Source organism: Podarcis muralis, chromosome 1, assembly GCF_964188315.1.
Source record: "Podarcis muralis chromosome 1, rPodMur119.hap1.1, whole genome shotgun sequence".
Classification (NCBI taxonomy): domain Eukaryota; kingdom Metazoa; phylum Chordata; class Lepidosauria; order Squamata; family Lacertidae; genus Podarcis; species Podarcis muralis.
The window spans coordinates 2,616,247-2,634,055 of NC_135655.1; the positions used below are offsets into that span (position 1 = coordinate 2,616,247).

Below are 17,809 nucleotides of genomic sequence, written 5' to 3' on the forward strand. Positions count from 1 at the left end.
TTTGTTGTTGACAAAGGGCAGCTGGACATAGAAAGGGCCCCATTACCTCTAGTAGCTTAGGGCCACATCCAGCCCTGCCTACATGGGCTCCCTTCCCAGGTGGACGAGCCCCATCTGCCCCTCACTTCCCTCTATAGCACATGCAGAATCCGTCTTCTTCACCATTGCACCCCCTCTTGGTCTCATCCAACCACTCCCTGCTTTTCACACACACAGGGGAAGTCCCTAACCCAGGCATCCCCAAACTTGTTCCTCCAGATGTTTTGGGACTACAACTCCCATCATCCCTCGCTAACAGAAGCAGTGGTCAGGGATGATGGGAGTTGTAGTCCCGAAACATCTGGAGGGTCGAGTTTGGGGATGCCTGCCCTAACGTATCAAGGGTTAGAGACCCATCGGCTACCTTTCCTGGTTTAGCCAGCCCGTTGAAGCCATTCCCCAGGTGTGGCCGCTGTCACCTGCTGACAGCTTCTAGGAGCCACAGGTGAGAGCTGAGTGCAGGGTGGGAACCAAAGGTGGACAAATTACCCCAGAAGAAGCACAACATATCCCCTAACAGCCCACACACCCCAGAAGCAGGGTGACCTGGCACAAAAGGCCAAGCTGACTGCTAAGCTGGAAAAGAACAAATGACCGCATTGTTCTTTCACGTGTAACCACAAGCTGCCTGGAACAAGGAAGCAACTGCTGTGCAAACTCATGTCAGCAGCTTTCATTTGAAAAATGTTGGAAATCTTCTTGTACCTTCCATTTTATTTTAAGGAGTGAACCTTGCACCTTGCGGGACGAGCTGTGCATAAATATTTCTTTCATTCTGCATGTTCCCAGAGGATTCACCGACTCTCCTGGGGTTACAGACCCTGCTCTCAGGTGCCTAAACAAAAGGTACTGACCTAGCCACTGTGATCCACGCGACGGTCACCTCCAGGCTGGATTATTGTAACTCGCTCTACGTGGGGCTGCCCTTGAGACTGACCCACAAACTCCAGCGGGTGCAGAATGCCGTGGCGAGACTCCTTACGGGGTCCTTGCTGCGGGATCACATTCACCCGGTGCTATACCAGCTGCACTGGCTCCCGGTGGAGTACAGGGTCAGGTTTAAGGTGCTGGTTTTAACCTTTAAAGCCCTATATGGCCTAGGACCCTTGTACCTACAGGACCGCCTCTGTTGGTATGTCCCACCGAGGACCTTACAGTCTTCAAATAAAAACATCTTGGAGATCCTCCACAGGGAGGTTAGGCTGGTTTTCCAATTTATCTAAAGAAAAGGACCTCTGCATGGATCCTGTTTGGTTGTCGAATGCTGCAGTCCTGCGCTCAGAAATAACTCTCTGCGTGGCTGGTTCCCAGGCAAGTGGTATAACACGACGGCTGTTTTAGACATACTTCAGAGTAGACATGCTTACGATTGTCTGTACACAACCCTCCTCTACAAAACAAGGCACTCCTGGGTGCTTTTTAGCCATTATCTGTGCTGCAATATCAAACACTTTGGCAAATTACTTAATTTTCTATTTTGCATCATTCTGATGCAGGAAGCCAGGAAGAATGTGAATAATTTCATCCATTAAGTGGGACATTAGTTGCCATGGAAGCAATGCCCCCATATAAACGTATATCGTAATCTCTCTGTCCACTGTGGGGGCTGCAGAAGGGCCTTAACAACCTAGGAGAGTTGCAGGATCAGGCCAAGTGCCTGCCTAGTCCAGCAATCTGCTCTTGCAGCGGCCAGTCATATATTCTCAGTGCTCACAACAGCCCCGTAAGGTAGGACAGCATAGTTGCAATTGGTAGAGTATGGGACTCTTAATCTCAGGGTTGTAGATTCAAGACCCACTTTGGGCAAAAGATTCCTGCATTTCAGGGGTTTGGACTAGATAACCCTCATGGTCCCTTCCAACTCTAGGATTCTCTGATTCTATAGAGGGAGGCATGTCTGAGGCCACCCTGGGATTTCATGGAAGAGGCAAGATTCAAGCCGACCAAAATGATTAAGAGGATGGAGAAACACCCTGATTAAGAAAGGTTGCAGAGAATGAATGACAAGGAAAAAGCAGATAGAGAAATTCTCCCCTTCTCATAATGCAATATCCAATGGGCCCCTGGCCTCATCCTGCAGGCTCTTCTTATGTTCTTAAGCCGCGGACTTCCTGATTCCAAGCTCATCCCCCTTGGCAGGACACAACCGTGGTTTGCTTTCTTCATCAGGGGCTTCAAGCAATTCATTGTCAGAAGGGACGGCTCTTCCACCCCTCTCTTTGCTGAGAGTTGCAATGAGAGAGAGAGAGAGAGAGAGAGAGAGAGAGAGAGAGAGAGATGGAGAGAGGATGGGAGACAGGCGGAGATGATCAGCGTGTGAGCAGGAGGGAGAGAGAAATCTATAAACTGGTAAAATGAAGTGAAATCAATTTTCCTTCCAGGGCCTGAGATGAGAAAATAGAGATTTGAAGGGAGAAAACACACTGATCTGTGCAACATGCTGGAACCACGATAGGCTGGTTTTGCCAGAGTTTTGCTGATCTAGTAGCATCAGAGTTTATGCCTGCTTAAGGAAGCCATTTTCCAGACACTACAAAAAGCTGGCAGCCACACCAAGCCATTCAGAGCACCTGAAGCTCTCAGGTAGCAATGGCTAGGAGTCCTCCAGGAGTCTCAGACAGTTCCGTGCCATCCGCAAGTGGTGGGGAATTATAACCAGAGCATGTACCACTCTGGTGAAACAGTGCGCAGGCAGGTAGGGTCTCAGCCTACCTGTAGACAGCTGCCCTGAACCCACAAATAACCTGCACTTCCATGGACAGCCGTGAGTCCAAAATGACTGCACACCTGCAAGTTCACTGCATGTATGGTGTTAAAGGAAAACTTTATGAAAATGATGTATAGATGGTACTTAACCCCTGTAAAACTAGCAAAGATATATCATAACGGTGATCATCTATGCTGGAAATGTAAAGAAAAAGAGGGTACCTTTTATCATATGTGGTGGACCTGCCCTAAGATGAAAGACTTCTGGGAGAAGATTTACAATGAATTGGAAAAAAATGTTGAAATATACATTTATTAAGAAACCAGAGGCCTTTCTTCTTGGAATAACAGGTTTGGAATTGCCCAAAAAAGATGTTAGATTGTTTTTGTATGCCACAACTGCAGCTAGAATTTTATTAGCCAAGAATTGGAAAACACAAGAAGTACCAACTGTAGAGGAATGGAAGATGATGGGCTTTTCGGGGCTAGCTGACCTGACCGGAAGAGTCCGTGACCAGAAGGAGGAGGAGTACCAGGAGGAATGGATGAAATTCAAAGACTTTTTACTTAAATATGCTAAGATAACTTAAATAGAAATACTTGCAAATAATAGATAGGCTTAAGATTTGAATATGTGAAGTTATAAAATAATATGTTTAAAGTAAAGATGAACAGAAAGAAAGATGTTAACTGATTAAGTAAATTTTATGAGAAATTTGTTTTGGAAAACTGTTACAATGATATATTGAAATTCAGTTAGGGGAATTTGAGGAAGTCACTTAACAATGTCACTAAGACTGGATTAAGTACAGTTAAGACGTATGTTCGTTTAAAATTTTTGGAAAACCAATAAAATTTTTTTTGGGAAAAACAAAATGAGTGCAGACCTGGTCCTTTAGGGGCACAGTTACCTGATTCAGGACCAGGGAGTCCTGTCCCCCCACCTGCCCCCCTGTCAATATCCATTAAGTGGGACATTAGTTGCCATGGAAGCAATGCCCCCATATAAATATATATTGTAGTCTCTCTGTCCACTGTGGGGGCTGCAGAAGGGCCTTAACAACCTAGGAGAGTTGCAGGATCAGGCCAGGTGCCTACCCACTCCAGCAACCTGCCTTCGCAGCGGCCAGTCATATATTCTCAGTGCTCACAACATCCCTGTAAGGTCATTTTATTACCTAGGTTTGGTGCATTCCACATCCTGATACAAAGATGTCTTTAAGCAGACTATGATGTCATACAAAAATGTCACAGGTAAAAGCAAGAAGAACTGCCCTCCCCCAATTTTGGAGATGCAAATCCAGCTGTGGACCTCGTGCCTCACAAGAAGAGCTCACCTGCGGCCGAGGGTGCCCGGTGACCAAGCAGGTCAGCTCCAGCGTCTCCCCTTCCCGGATCGTGTACACTCTCTCCGAGTACCGCTCCTCCTCAATGTTGCAGGCCAGGCCTGAGTGGATGATCCTCACTGTGGGTGGGGCTGCAAGACAACCGGAAGGAGAACTCTGTTATCATTCTGAAAATAGGATACATGACAAAACCTAACCGTGAACTTACTGCTTGTCGATGCACAGAAAAAAAAGAACGGAAGCAATAATGAAAGATGAGACGCAGAAATAGCAATTGAGGATGCCAAAGGAAGCAATTTGCACATCCCCCTTGTATGCGTGACCCCTTAGTACGCCACAACCCTAACTGAATGCCAAACATTTATCCTTTGTGGCAATGCTCCCACCATAGCTGTCAACCTTCCCTTTTTCTGCAGGAAATTCCCTTATTCCAGCGCCGTTTCCCGCTGCTTCCCGCTGCTATCCCAGATTGTTAGATATCCCGTAGACTGTCTCTGGGACAGGTGAGGCTGCTGAGCCCTTATTTTCAAGGCTGATGATCCCTTATTTTCAAATCTGAAAGTTGACAGCTATGGCTTCCACTGTTTCATTTGAGATTGTACTCTCCTTGGAGACAGGGACCGTTCTCTTTTTTAACCAATGAATTCATGTACAGTCATTCATTCATTCATTTGTCAGACACCTGCTATAACCCCACTGAAGAGGACGCAAGTGGCGCTGTGGTCTAAATCACTAAGCCTCTTGGGCTTGCCAATCAGAAGGTTGGCAGTTCGAATCCCCACAATGGGGTGAGCTCCCATTGCTCTGTCCCTGCTCCTGCCAACCCAGCAGTTCAAAAGCACACCAGTGCAAGAAGATAAATAGGTACCACTGTGGCAGTAAGGTAAACGGCATTTCCATGCGCTCCGGTTTCTGTCATGGTGTCCCATTGCACCAGAAGCGGTTTAGTCTGCTGGCCACATGACCCGGAAAGCTGTCTGTGAACAAACGCCAGCTCCCTCAGCCTGAAAGCGAGATGAACGCTGCAACCCCATAGTCGCCTTTGACTGGACTTAACTGTCCAGGGATCCTTTACCTTTTCCTTTTACCTATAACCCCACTGAACTGTAGGGCATCGGACCAGGTAACCATTAGGGTCCCTTCCAACTTTCCATCTTTTGATTCTGTGACTACTACATTAATTCTGTATAGTAATACAGTGGTACCTCGGGTTACAGATGCTTCAGGTTACAGACACTTCAGGTTACAGACTCCGCTAACCCAGAAATAGTACCTCGGGTTAAGAACTTTGCTTCAGGATGAGAACAGAAATCGTGCAGCAGTGGCGAGGCAGCAGTGGGAGGCCCCATTAGCTAAAGTGGTGCTTCAGGTTAAGAATGGACCTCTGGAACGAATTAAGTACTTAACCCGACTTATCACTGTAGTGAACTATTTCTCCATGTGCTAGCTCTAGCCAAAAGAGCATTACCCTCACAAAAGAGGGTGGGGGGTATCAGCAGAACTTTAAAAGTGCCAAAATATCTGTGGGGAGGACCCCTAAGTGGAGGAAGAAAACCAGCATGGAAAACTGGCAGAAAGAAAACCCATTGGAGAGAAGATCCCAGAAAAGGTTCCTTGTCATCCTGAACAAGGCATTGCAACATCTTGTTACAGGTTCCCCTTGTAATAGCTCATAGAATGGTAGAGTTGTTAGGGACCACAAAGGCCATCTAGTCCAGCCCCCTGCAAAGCAGGAATATTTTGTCCGAGGCGGGTCTCGGACCCACAACCCTGAGATTAAAAATATCATGTTCTGCCAACTGAGCTATGCCAGCTGAAATGTCACCACAGTAATCACTTGGTACTATGAGATGGGAAATGGACAGAGTGGACATGAATTGACAGCAGGATTCGATCTCAGGTTCACCAGCACTAAGGGATGCAGGTGGCGCTGTGGGTTAAACCACAGAGCCTAGGACTTGCTGATCAGAAGGTCGGCGGTTCGAATCCCCGTGACGGGGTGAGCTCCCGTTGCTTGGTCCCTGCTCCTGCCAACCTAGCAGTTCGAAAGCACAAAGTGCAAGTAGATAAATAGGTACCGCTCTGGCAGGAAGGTAAATGGCGTTTCCGTGCGCTGCTCTGGTTCACCAGAAGCGGCTTAGTCCTGCTGGCCACATGACCCGGAAGCTGGACGCCGGCTCCCTCGGCCAATAAAGTGAGATGAGTGCCGCAACCCCAGAGTCGGCCACAACTGGACCTAATGGTCAGGGGTCCCTTTACCTTTTACCACCAGCACTAGGAGCCAAATAATTACCAGCCTTAGCTTAAGCTAATGGAACCATCCAATGGTTCCCCAACAGTTGAAGGCATGCTCAGCAACACTCTTCCAACCCCGAACTTCATGAAGGTTCACATGGCTACATCAAAGTCCTATTGAAAGGAGATTCCTGTCCCCCATTTTTCATTTCACTGGCATGCACAGAATTTCCCCCTCCGCTGAATCTGCAGGTGGGGAAAACTCCATCTTTGCATCCCTCGGCAATGGTGGGAAATTAGCAGACAAGGCTCCATCCATCATCGTTTTATTAATCTCCAAGAACCCCCCAAAGGAAACTTTGCATTTTTATTTTTATTTTTTTAAAAAAACTCTGGTTATTTTGGGTTTAATTTTCAAAAATTAGCTTTTCATTATTATTCCTTCATTATTGTATGTACTGCTTGAAGTGCATTATCTCGCTCGTTACGCAAGCGAAGCACTTTAATGAGGACAATAAAACTAAGCAGTTGGCACAATGGGACCCCCTCCCCACCCTCCCTCTCTTTTGCACAACTCATCTCGTGTAACAGCCCCTTCTTCTCCATGGGAGGCGCCACCTGCTAGCTTATTGGGGACACTCAGGCTTCCGACTCAATCATTGTAAAATAAAATAAGAGGCCTCCCCATGCCTCTCCTTTTCTAGGTAGCTCAATTTCCAATCCTTGGGTGGGAATTGACAGCGAAACATTAACTAACACTCTGCAGAATTTAAACTTAATTGCAAGCGGTGGTTCAGCCCAGATGAGTGTCCTGTGTCCTGTAGAAGTGATGTCTATGGAGGTGGGAATTCCATTGGCCCATTAAAATAACAGAACAGAATCAAACACACTGAGAGAGAGAAAGAGAGAGAGAGCCATCCCCTGGTTTTTAAAAAATGAGCTCCTTTATTTCATGGCATGGAGAAAGCAGACAGTTTTCCCTCCCTCTCTCCTAATATTTGAATTTGTGGATATCCAATGAAGCTGAATGTTGGAAGATTCAGCGCAGATAAAAGAAAGTACTTCTTCGCATGGTGCAGAGTTAAACTTCGGAACTCACTTCTGCAGGAGACAGTGATGGTCACCAACTTCAATGGCTTTGAAAGAGGATTGGATAAATTCATGGAGGAGGAGAGGCTACTGTGATAGGAATTTTATGGTCTTAGATATATGGTAATGTTCATAAGCCTATGAATATGGTAATGTTCATAAACAAGACCCTGGCAACAACATTTAGAATCTGTTGGTGTAGGCAGTGGCAAAGCTGCATGCTCCACTATCGGGGGCGGAGAGCAGGCAGGGGCGTGCCTGGTGCCCACTGGGGGGGGGTGATGCGTGCCGGGGGGCATGGTGCACATCCGGGGGCGTGATACGCCGCCCGCGAGGGCATGGCGCGCTGCCCACAGGGGTGTGGTGTGTGTTCTGGGGGCGGGGCGTGCTACCTATGGGGAGTGGCACCCAGCATGTGGGGGGTGGCGTGTGCCGGGGGGGGGCACGATGGCACCCTGCCAGAATAGTGGTGCCGGGGGCAGTCTGCTTCCTCCATACTCCCGTTCCTCCGCCAGTGGCTGTAGGCTCTGCACAGAAGTTCAGTTCAGTGCGTGGAGCTCAAGAGTAGAGTTTGTGGCTACATCCTGGCTCCACAGTCAGTGCCCACTTGCTATTCCCAGATTTATACCAAGAAAATGCAATAGTAACAAAAACTAATCCATTTGAGTTTGTAATCTCTGTTAGAGTTTGTAATCCTTGTCAGAATACATACTTTTGAATGGATTAGTTTTTGTTACTACAGTGGTACCTCGCAAGACGAATGCCTCGCAAGACGGAAAACTCGCAAGACGAAAGGGTTTTTTGTTTTTTGAGCTGCTTCGCAAGACGATTTTCCCTATGGGCTTGCTTCACAAGACGGAAACGTCTTGCAAGTTTGTTTCCTTTTTCTTAACACCGTTAATACAGTTGCGACTTGACTTCGAGGAGCAACTCATAGAACGCGGTGTGGTAGCCTTTTTTGAGGTTTTTGAAGACTTTGGTGATTTTTGAAGCTTTTCCAAAACTTTCCCAACACCGTGCTTCGCAAGACGGAAAAAATCGAAAGACGACAAAACTCATGGAACGAATTAATTTTGTCTTGCGAGGCACCACTGTATTGACTATTGATCTGTGAGCAGGGACCACGCCCACTATTGAAACTTACATTGACCTGAGTTCTTCGTCTGCTTTTTTCTTGGTATATTATTCCCAGAATGGCATAATGAACAGGTGAAGGGCTTAAACACAGGATCAAATAGATTTTGAGGAGGGATTTGAAGGCAGAGAGAGAGAGAGAGAGAAAACGAACGAACGAACAAATGAACGAACGAACACACGCACCATTTCCACCAACTGGCTAAGAATGCATGAGCGAGATGCAAGACTTTTAAATTAGCAAGACTGCTTCAAAAACAGGCTTCTTCTGGGCTTTCTTTTGCCACAGGGTTGTCACCAGAAATTGTTCCCTGCTCCTCCCATGGACGCATGCAGGGTGCAATCCCACCCTCACTGCGTTCCTGGCCCATGGGGATGGGCAGCTACAACAACCCCAGACCTGTCCTGTCTACCCTCTGCAAAGGGTTGTACCCCAGCAGACCTCTGGGCAGCATCCTTCTAAATGACATTGCCCAGGCCAGCCTCATGTCAGCATTCTTGGGAATGACTTTTATGAAGGCTTCGGACTGCAAAGCCCATCCATGCATTTGCGATCGAAAGGGAACTGTCCAGTCACACAAGCATCCTTGGTCTTCGTTTAACACAAGCTGTTTGTCCAACTAAAGCAGGGGTAGGCAACCTAAGGCCCGTGGGCTGGATGCGGCCCAATCGCCTTCTCAATCCGGCCCGAGGACGGTCCAGGAATCAGCGTGTTTATACATGAGTAGAATGTGTGCTTTTATTTACAATGCATCTCTGGGTTATTTGTGGGGCATAGGAATTCATTCATTCCCCCCCCTCAAAATATAGTCCGGCCCCCCACAAGGTCTGAGTGACGGTGGACTGGTCCACGGCTGAAAAAGGTTGCTGACCCCTGAACTAAAGGAACCAACTTGTGATCAGAAAGTCCTGAAAGTCCAGGTCACAGATTGATCTTCCCTTGAAATTTGCTGCTCCACCCCGAAAGATGAACTTCAACATGGAATTCCTCCAGATGGTTGGGCTTCCCATACCCAGTTACAAATACCATTCATCCATTAATATACCCAGTGCCAGATTTATGTATAAGCTAAACAAGCTATAGCTTAGGGCCCTACTCACTTGCTTCCCCCCAAAATCACTATTAATATACTTCTTCTTAATTTCAGTTCAACAATTCCTTTGAAAAAATACATATTTTGTTATGTGCAAATGGCTTTAGATACCTATTAAAGGTAAAGAGACCCCTGACCATTAGGTCCAGTCATGGCTGACTCTGGGGTTGCGGCTCTCATCTCGCTTTATTGGCCGTGGGAGCCGGCGTACAGCTTCCAGGTCATGTGGCCAGCAGGACTAAGCCGCTTCTGGCGAACCAGAGCAGCGCACGGAAATGCCGTTTACCTTCCTGCTGGAGCGGTACCTATTTATTTACTTGCACTTTGACGTGCTTTCAAACTGCTAGGTTGGCAGGAGCAGGGACCGAGCAATGGGAGCTCACCCCATTGTGGGGATTCGAACCACTGACCTTCTGATTGGCAAGCCCTAGGCTCTGTGGTTTAACCCACAGCGCCACCCGCGTCCCTTTAGATACCTATCAGGTCCATAAATTACCATATAGCATATATTCAGCATAGAAAACCTGCAACAATTTGTTGTTGACAAAGGATGGCTGGACATAGAAAGGGCCCCATGACCTTCAGTAGCTTAGGGCTTCATCAAACCTAAATCTGGCCCTGAATATACCTAACAGAAATTGCAATGACCATTTGTGAGGTATTCTGTAGCTATGAACCCTTTTGGACCCCTTCTAATTCTATGATTCTACCATGAAGATGTCACAGAAGCAATGATTCTGGTTTCCATCCCCTTTTACTCCTTGCAATTTCAGTGGAGATAAATTCTTCCTGACATTTCACCTAAATCCCACTTCCTGCCATTTAAGATGATGCAGAACAATCATGAGAGACAAATGGTTGAGTCAGAAGACAGTAAAGATCAAACTCATACGCCGTGATCAAGAGTATCGCGTTTTGTTGCTGCTGCTGTTTCGACTCCTTGCTTTTTTATGGTTCAGGAGATCTCGCATATTTACCAAATGTCACTTCCTTCCCACCCCTGGAAATAATCGCCACCGTGGCTCCTCCCGAGAGAAGGTCGGCCAGGATTAAATGCCAGGCGAGACACGGTGGTAATATACTATGTGGCATTTATGTTGGGGAGAGACTTTCTTTCTTCCCCCGTAGAAGAATTCATCTTTTTATTATACCCGATAAAAATTGTACAAAAGAAACCATTAGGATCCTATCCTCAGGAGTAAATAAACCGAATGCAAGAAGGCAGAGGCAACGAGGAACTGACACGGTACAGCCAAAGTTCTGACTGATTAGTCTAAATTAATTAGTCTAAAGAATCTCTTTCCAGATCTTGAAAGCAGCAAATACATCTGAATGCTGGGAATCAGTTGAACTCATATCCTGCTTCCAGGCTTCCCTTTCGGGGCATCTGGTTGGCGACTGTGAGAACAGGATGCTTGGCTGTTCTTTATTTCATTTTTAAAAACTGCATTTTTACCCCACCCTTTTCTCCAGGAAGCTCAAGGTGGCTTCCGTAGTTCTCCCCCTCCTCATTTTAACCCCAAAACAACCCCGTGGGGTGGATTGGGCAGAGAGGAAGCGACTGGCCCCAAGTCACCTGCTGAGATTCATGGCTGAGTGGGGATTTGAACCCTGGTCCAATACTCTAGGGCTTGCCGATCAGAAGGTCGGCGGTTCGAATCCCTGCGACCGGGTGAGCTCCCATTGCTCGGTCCCTGCACCTGCCAACCTAGCAGTTTGAAAGCATGTTAAAGTGCAAGTAGATAAACAGGTACCGCTCTGGCAGGAAGGTAAACGGCATTTCCATGCGCTGCTCTGGTTCACCAGAAGCGGCTTAGTCATGCTGGCCACATGACCCGGAAGCTGTACGCCAGCTCCCTCGGCCAGTAAAGTGAGACCCCAGAGTTGTCCATGACTGGACCTAATGGTCAGGGGTCTCTTTACCTTTACCTTTACCAGTACTCCAACCACTGCACCACACTGTCTAGATGGGCCCTTGGGCCTGATTAAAGAGGCTATTCTTACAAGCATGTTCTGTTATTATATATATCAAGTCCTGAAAATGGAAAGCTGGACTAGATGGGTCATTGGCCTGATTCAGCCCTGCAGGACTCTTCTGTTCTTCTTGGGTTGAGCTCCTTCCACAACTCCCCTAGTCTCCAGGGTCTGGAAGCCAAGGTCAATGATTTAAGGGAGTTGGGTAGATGTAGCCTGGAGATGAGGAGACCAAGAGGTGATACAACAGCCACCTTCAAACGTTAATCAACTAACAAGATAACAAAATATTCTCATAAGCCTAGAACGTATCTGCTGCTATCTACAGGAATGTCACATGGAAGGTGGATCAAGTCTGCTTTTTGCTTCTCCAGAGCAGAGGACACAAACCGGTGGACTCCCATGAAAGAAGAGGCCAACTCAACATTGGGAAGAACTTTCTGATGGTGAGAGCTGTTTGACACGGAAATGGATTCTGTCAGAAGTTGGAGGATTCACATATAGGACATAATATAGATCTTAATCTTTGGGAAGAACTTTGGAAGAGTGATCTGAAGTTCACAGCATGTTATTCCTTGAAGGAGACCTACCTGAAAATGATTTACAGGTGATATTTAACTCTGAGTAGACTTGCTAAGATATAAAAGATTGAATCAGAAAAGTGCTGGAGATGCAGTGAAGCTGAGGGTACGTTCAGTCATATGTGGTGGATTTGTAAAAGGGTTAAAGAGGATTGGAAAATAATTTATAATGAATTGATAAAAATGTTTAAAAATATTTTTCAGCAAAAACAAAACAAAACCCAGAGTCCTTTTTGTTGGGGAAAATTCAGACGGAAATTCTTAGGTGTCAAGAAAGGTTATTTATGTATGCTGCCACTGCAGCCTGTGTTTCGTTAGCCCAAAAATGGAAAACTAGTGAAGTCCCAAATAAAGAAGAATGGCAACTTAAACTGATGGAATATGCGCAGCTTGTGGACTTAACATACAGAATAAGAGAACAAAAAGAGCACACGTTTAAAGAACATTGGAAAATATTTATTGAATATATGAGGGGGTTGTCTACACTTGAAAATGTTGGCAGCATTAAAATAAATTCAACAGTATAAATAAGTTTTGGTGGAATACTGAATGGTTTAGCTTATATAAAATATGCAGGGATTTCTGTTATGCAAAATGAACCACGGAAAGAGAAGAAGAGAAGTCACTGATATTTTAAGGTTGTATAAATGAATATTCTAAATTGTGAAACAGAAAATTTAATAAAAATTATGGGGGGGAGAGAAGGTGGTGGATTTGAAGTTTTAAGCAGATTTGGAGAGCTTATTTAGCTGTGATTCCTGCACAAGAGGGGTTGGGCTTGATGACCTTTGGGTTCACTTCCAGCTCTAAAATTCTACGATTCTATGATGGCCGCTTAGAAGGTGCATAGCTATTCCCCGGAGCCACTGCAAATGAGCCTGGCAGCAAAATGTCCCCTCCCTGGGGAGGCAGACTGCAGGGGTCCCCTTCGCCTTGCACCCTCTGATTTCCACCCTGCACTTTTCACAAAAGCATCTTCAAGTGGCTTAGAGAAATAAAACTCAGCCGAAGCCATTTGTTGAGGTGGCGCAAGTGCAAAACGAGCCCGTGCATCTTCGGGAGCCTGTCTGGGGAGCCCTAGGAATGCCGTTGAACTAAGAGGTGGAGACAGGCAACCAGATGCATTTCATGGGAAGAGGACAAATGTGGAATGCGATCAGCACGGCAGAGTGCGAAGGAGCCAGAGCACAGCCTCAACATCTTATTTCACAGCGGGGAGAAGAGGCTGGCTGTTAATACAATGTATATCACGGCAAGGCTGGCTGCACAGATGTGTGGCAGGGGGGATGAGGGGTCAGGGCATATTGACTTGTTTGCCCTTGTCCCAAAGCACTTCCATACAGAAGAACATCAGAAAAACCTGGTTCACCTGCAATGCCCTAAAAGGAAATGTGATGAAAATGATGTATAGATGGCATATAACACCTGTAAAGTTAGTGAAAATGTATAAAGTCAGTAATAAATGCTGGAAATGTAAAGAAAAAGAGGGAACATTTTATCACATGTGGTGGGAATGTAAAAAGGTGAAATGCTTCTGGGAGATGATATATAATGAGATGAAAAAAAATGTTGAAATATACATTCATAAAGAAACCAGAAGCATTTTTATTGGGCATTGTGGGGAGTGATATAAATAGAAAGGAATGTAAGCTCTTTTTATATGCAACAACAGCAGCAAGAATATTACCGGCCCAAAAATGGAAGCAAGAAGAATTACTGAAGATTGAATAATGGGGGATGAAGTTAATGGACTATGCAGAACTAGATAAACTAACAGGAAGGATTCAAAACCGGCGGGACCAGAAATTTACAGAAGACTGGAGTAAATTTACGGGCTACTTAAAAAGTATTTGTGAAGATCAGACGACGTTTGTAGGTCTGCAAGAAGTTTTGTGAGGAGTATTATTGGAAGTATTGCAAAAACGGAGAAGGGGGAGGATGATTTGTTAAGAGATGTAAAGGCAATATAAAGTTAAGAAATGCATAAGAAGTGGTGAAAACGGTGGATCGTCAGAGGTGCTGATGGAAGTCCAAAAAGATTGTATTGAGGCAAGGAAGAAGGGCTACCCCTATGCTATCCATATAATCAGTTATCAGTAATCAATATATTCATATATGCTAACACATAATCAGGGCTTACAGTATTTTATAATCCATTTTGAATCAAAGGGAAACTGTGCCTTAGCTAACTGCATATTGCTTGAAACAGCAAAATTAGGAGCCGACCTTTCCCCTACAAACATCCGTGTACCCTGGACAAGAGGAAGACGTGAATCAGAGATTCTGGTACAAAATCCCCTCAGATACAGGCTAAATTAATCCACAGAACAGGAAGAGCAAAACCACAAAATCTCCAAACTCCCTGTCCTGTCATAACTAGGGGAGAGGTTAGACAGAGCATCACTGCAAGCAACGGAAAGCAGAACTAGAACTCCGTGCTTGACCAGTGCTTGACCAGGAGCTGGTAGCGTGACAAGAAGCTTGCTAATTGGCTAATTTTCGCTGACAATATCGTGACTGTCTCATGATTGTCTCATGATCTATGATTTGCTGTGATCTGCTCAGGTATAAAGACCTCTGGATTTCTGTCAATCGGGGTCCCAGTTTTTTTTGGAAGAGATTCCAAACTGGGTCCTTATTGCCTGGCAATAAACCTCACCTTCTTATTCTCCATTGCTGCGTCTGTCTGATCCTTATTAACGCCAAGCGAGTACTGGCTTACATTCACTTGCTTCAGTATAAGTGATAAGTTTTGTGGTACATTTTATAATTTATATGTTAAAATTAATAAAAAAATATTATATATAAAAAAGAAGAACCTAGTGGATGAGGCTAGTGGACCATTCTCACAGCAGGCAGGCAGATGCCCCAGTGGGAAAAGCCTCCAGCACAATCTGAGCAACTCTCACCTCCTGTGGTTTACAGTATTCAGAAGCATGTCTGCCTCTGACCCTGGAATCACAGCACAGCCATCCTGGCTAGGAGCCATCAATAGCCCTCTTCATGTATTCGTCTAATCCAAGTTTGCTATCCAAAGGACAAAGGAGCCTTACTAGGTTGATCCAGCCTCCTCCAGCCAACGTTTCACCACAAACTGCCTTTGCAGGCCAGTAATATAGTGGTACCTTGGTTCTCAAACTTAATCTGTTCCGAAACCAAAGCGTTCCAAAACCAAGGTGCGCTTTCCCATAGAAAGAAATGCAAAATGGATTAATCCGTTCCAGACTTTTATAAACAACTCCTAAAACAGCGATTTAACATGAATTTTACTATCTAACGAGACCATTGATCCATAAAATGAAAGCAATAAACAATGTACTGCAGTCACACAATCAGTAGCTGAACTGGGTTCCACACAGTCACAGAAATAAAACAAAAAGAGCTGAAAAAACAAAGAGGCAAAATAAAAAGCAAAAACAGACAGACCTCAGCATAACACTCAAATCGGAAGCATAACACTCAAAACCTTCGTTTGGCTTCCAAAAAAGTTCGCAAACCAGAACACTTACTTCTGGGTTTGCAGTGTTTGGGTTCCAAGTTGATTGAATACCATGGCATTTGAGAACCAAGGGACCATTGTACTTGTATGTTCTTAAAGGTAAAGGTACCCCTGACCATTAGGTCCAGTTGTGGATGACTCTGGGGTTGCACACTCATCTCGCTCTATAGGCCGAAGGAGCCGGCATTTGTCTGCAGACAGCTTCCGGGTCATAGAATCATAGAATCATAGAATCCTAGAGTTGGAAGAGACCACAAGGGCCATCGAGTCCAACCCCCTGCCAAGCAGGAAACACCATCAGAGCACTCCTGACATATGGTTGTCAAGCCTCTGCTTCAAGACCTCCAAAGACGGAGACTCCACCACACTCCTTGGCAGCAAATTCCACTGTCGAACAGCTCTTACTGTCAGGAAGTTCTTCCTAATGTTTAGGTGGAATCTTCTTTCTTGTAGTTTGGATCCATGGCTCCGTGTCCGCTTCTCTGGAGCAGCAGAAAACAACCTTTCTCCCTCCTCTATATGACATCCTTTTATATATTTGAACATGGCTATCATATCACCCCTTAACCTCCTCTTCTCCAGGCTAAACATGCCCAGCTCCCTTAGCCGTTCCTCATAAGGCATCGTTTCCAGGCCTTTGACCATTTTGGTTGCCCTCCTCTGGACACGTTCCAGTTTGTCAGTGTCCTTCTTGAACTGTGGTGCCCAGAACTGGACACAGTACTCCAGGTGAGGTCTGACCAGAGCAGAATACAGTGGCACTATTACTTCCCTTGATCTAGATGCTATACTCCTATTGATGAGGCCCAGAATTGCATTGGCTTTTTTAGCTGCCGCGTCGCACTGTTGGCTCATGTCAAGTTTGTGGTCAACCAAGACTCCTAGATCCTTTTCACATGTACTGCTCTCAAGCCAGGTGTCCCCCATCTTGTATTTGTGCCTTTCATTTTTTTTGCCCAAGTGCAATACTTTACATTTCTCCCTGTTAAAATTCATCTTGTTTGTTTTGGCCCAGTTCTCTAATCTGTCAAGGTCGTTTTGAAGTGTGAGCCTGTCCTCTGGGGTGTTAGCCACCCCTCCCAGTTTGGTGTCATCTGCAAATTTGATCAGGATGCCCTTGAGTCCATCATCCAAGTCGTTGATAAAGATGTTGAATAAGACCAGGCCCAAGACAGAACCCTGTGGCACCCCACTAGTCACTCTTCTCCAGGATGAAGAGGATGCGGCCAGCTTCCGGGTCATGCGGCCAGCATGACTAAGCCGCTTCTGGTGAACCAGAGCAGCGCACGGAAATGCCGTTTACCTTCCCACCGGAGTGGTACCTATTTATCTACTTGCACTGACATGCTTTCGAACTGGTAGGTTGGCAGGAGCAGGGACCGAGCAACGGGAGCTCACCCCGTCGCGGGGATTCGAACCGCCAGCCTTCTGATCGGCAAGCCCTAGTCTCTGTGGTTTAGACCACAACGCCACCTGCATTGGAAACACGAGATAAAACCGCAGATAAACAGTCCAAACAGAGGCAACAGAACAGTAACCCCCCTCCACGCCTATAAACACATGGCTATAGAATATTAATCAGAAGTCATCAGAAGAACCTCCCTGCCAACAGCATTCCACAAACAGTTTCCAGGTAAGCTACAGAACCCAGGATTCTTTTTTGGGTGGCGGGGGAATGTGATATTCTTTAAATTTGTTTTAAATGTATCGTATGGACAGAACCACAGACCCACAGAGACAGATTTGCCTTTCTGGCCAGCGGCTTCCATTTGCTAAACATTTGTCTGTTTCTATCCGACCCCCAAACCACATTGCCCAGTTTGTGCCAGTGTTCCTAATTAATAGCAAAAGCATAAGAAAACACGCCGCTAATTAGATCCCAGCCCTGCCTCTCTGGCCCTCCTGCAGCCGGCTGATCTAATTTTGACACTGCAAGGCTGATCAGCAAGCTATCTATTAAGTTAGAGTGGGGGGAAAGACTCTGGTTCTTGGAAGCGCCGAGATCTCCCCCTTATAGCACATTTGCAGGGCTGTTTTGTGCTCCTCCAGCTGGGCGAGCATTAAAAACGTATGGCCTGTGACATACGGTGCATGTTCATATTTACTTGCAGA

At 45.9% G+C, this 17,809-nt stretch overlaps 2 protein-coding genes across 3 annotated transcripts in view; both read right to left on the bottom strand.

Moving 5' to 3' along the window:
- MIS18BP1 (MIS18 binding protein 1) overlaps window positions 1–17,809 on the bottom strand; it is a 641,434-nt gene that overhangs the window by 600,907 nt on the left and 22,718 nt on the right. The gene's annotated exons all lie outside the window — the stretch shown is intronic.
- The window catches only part of MDGA2 (MAM domain containing glycosylphosphatidylinositol anchor 2), a 402,177-nt gene that overhangs the window by 231,524 nt on the left and 152,844 nt on the right, over window positions 1–17,809 (bottom strand). For both annotated transcript variants that reach the window (XM_077925178.1, XM_028717480.2), the window contains exon 2: window positions 4,083–4,222. In XM_077925178.1, the coding sequence (XP_077781304.1) occupies window positions 4,083–4,222 (140 nt within the window). The remainder of the gene's footprint in view (window positions 1–4,082; window positions 4,223–17,809) is intronic.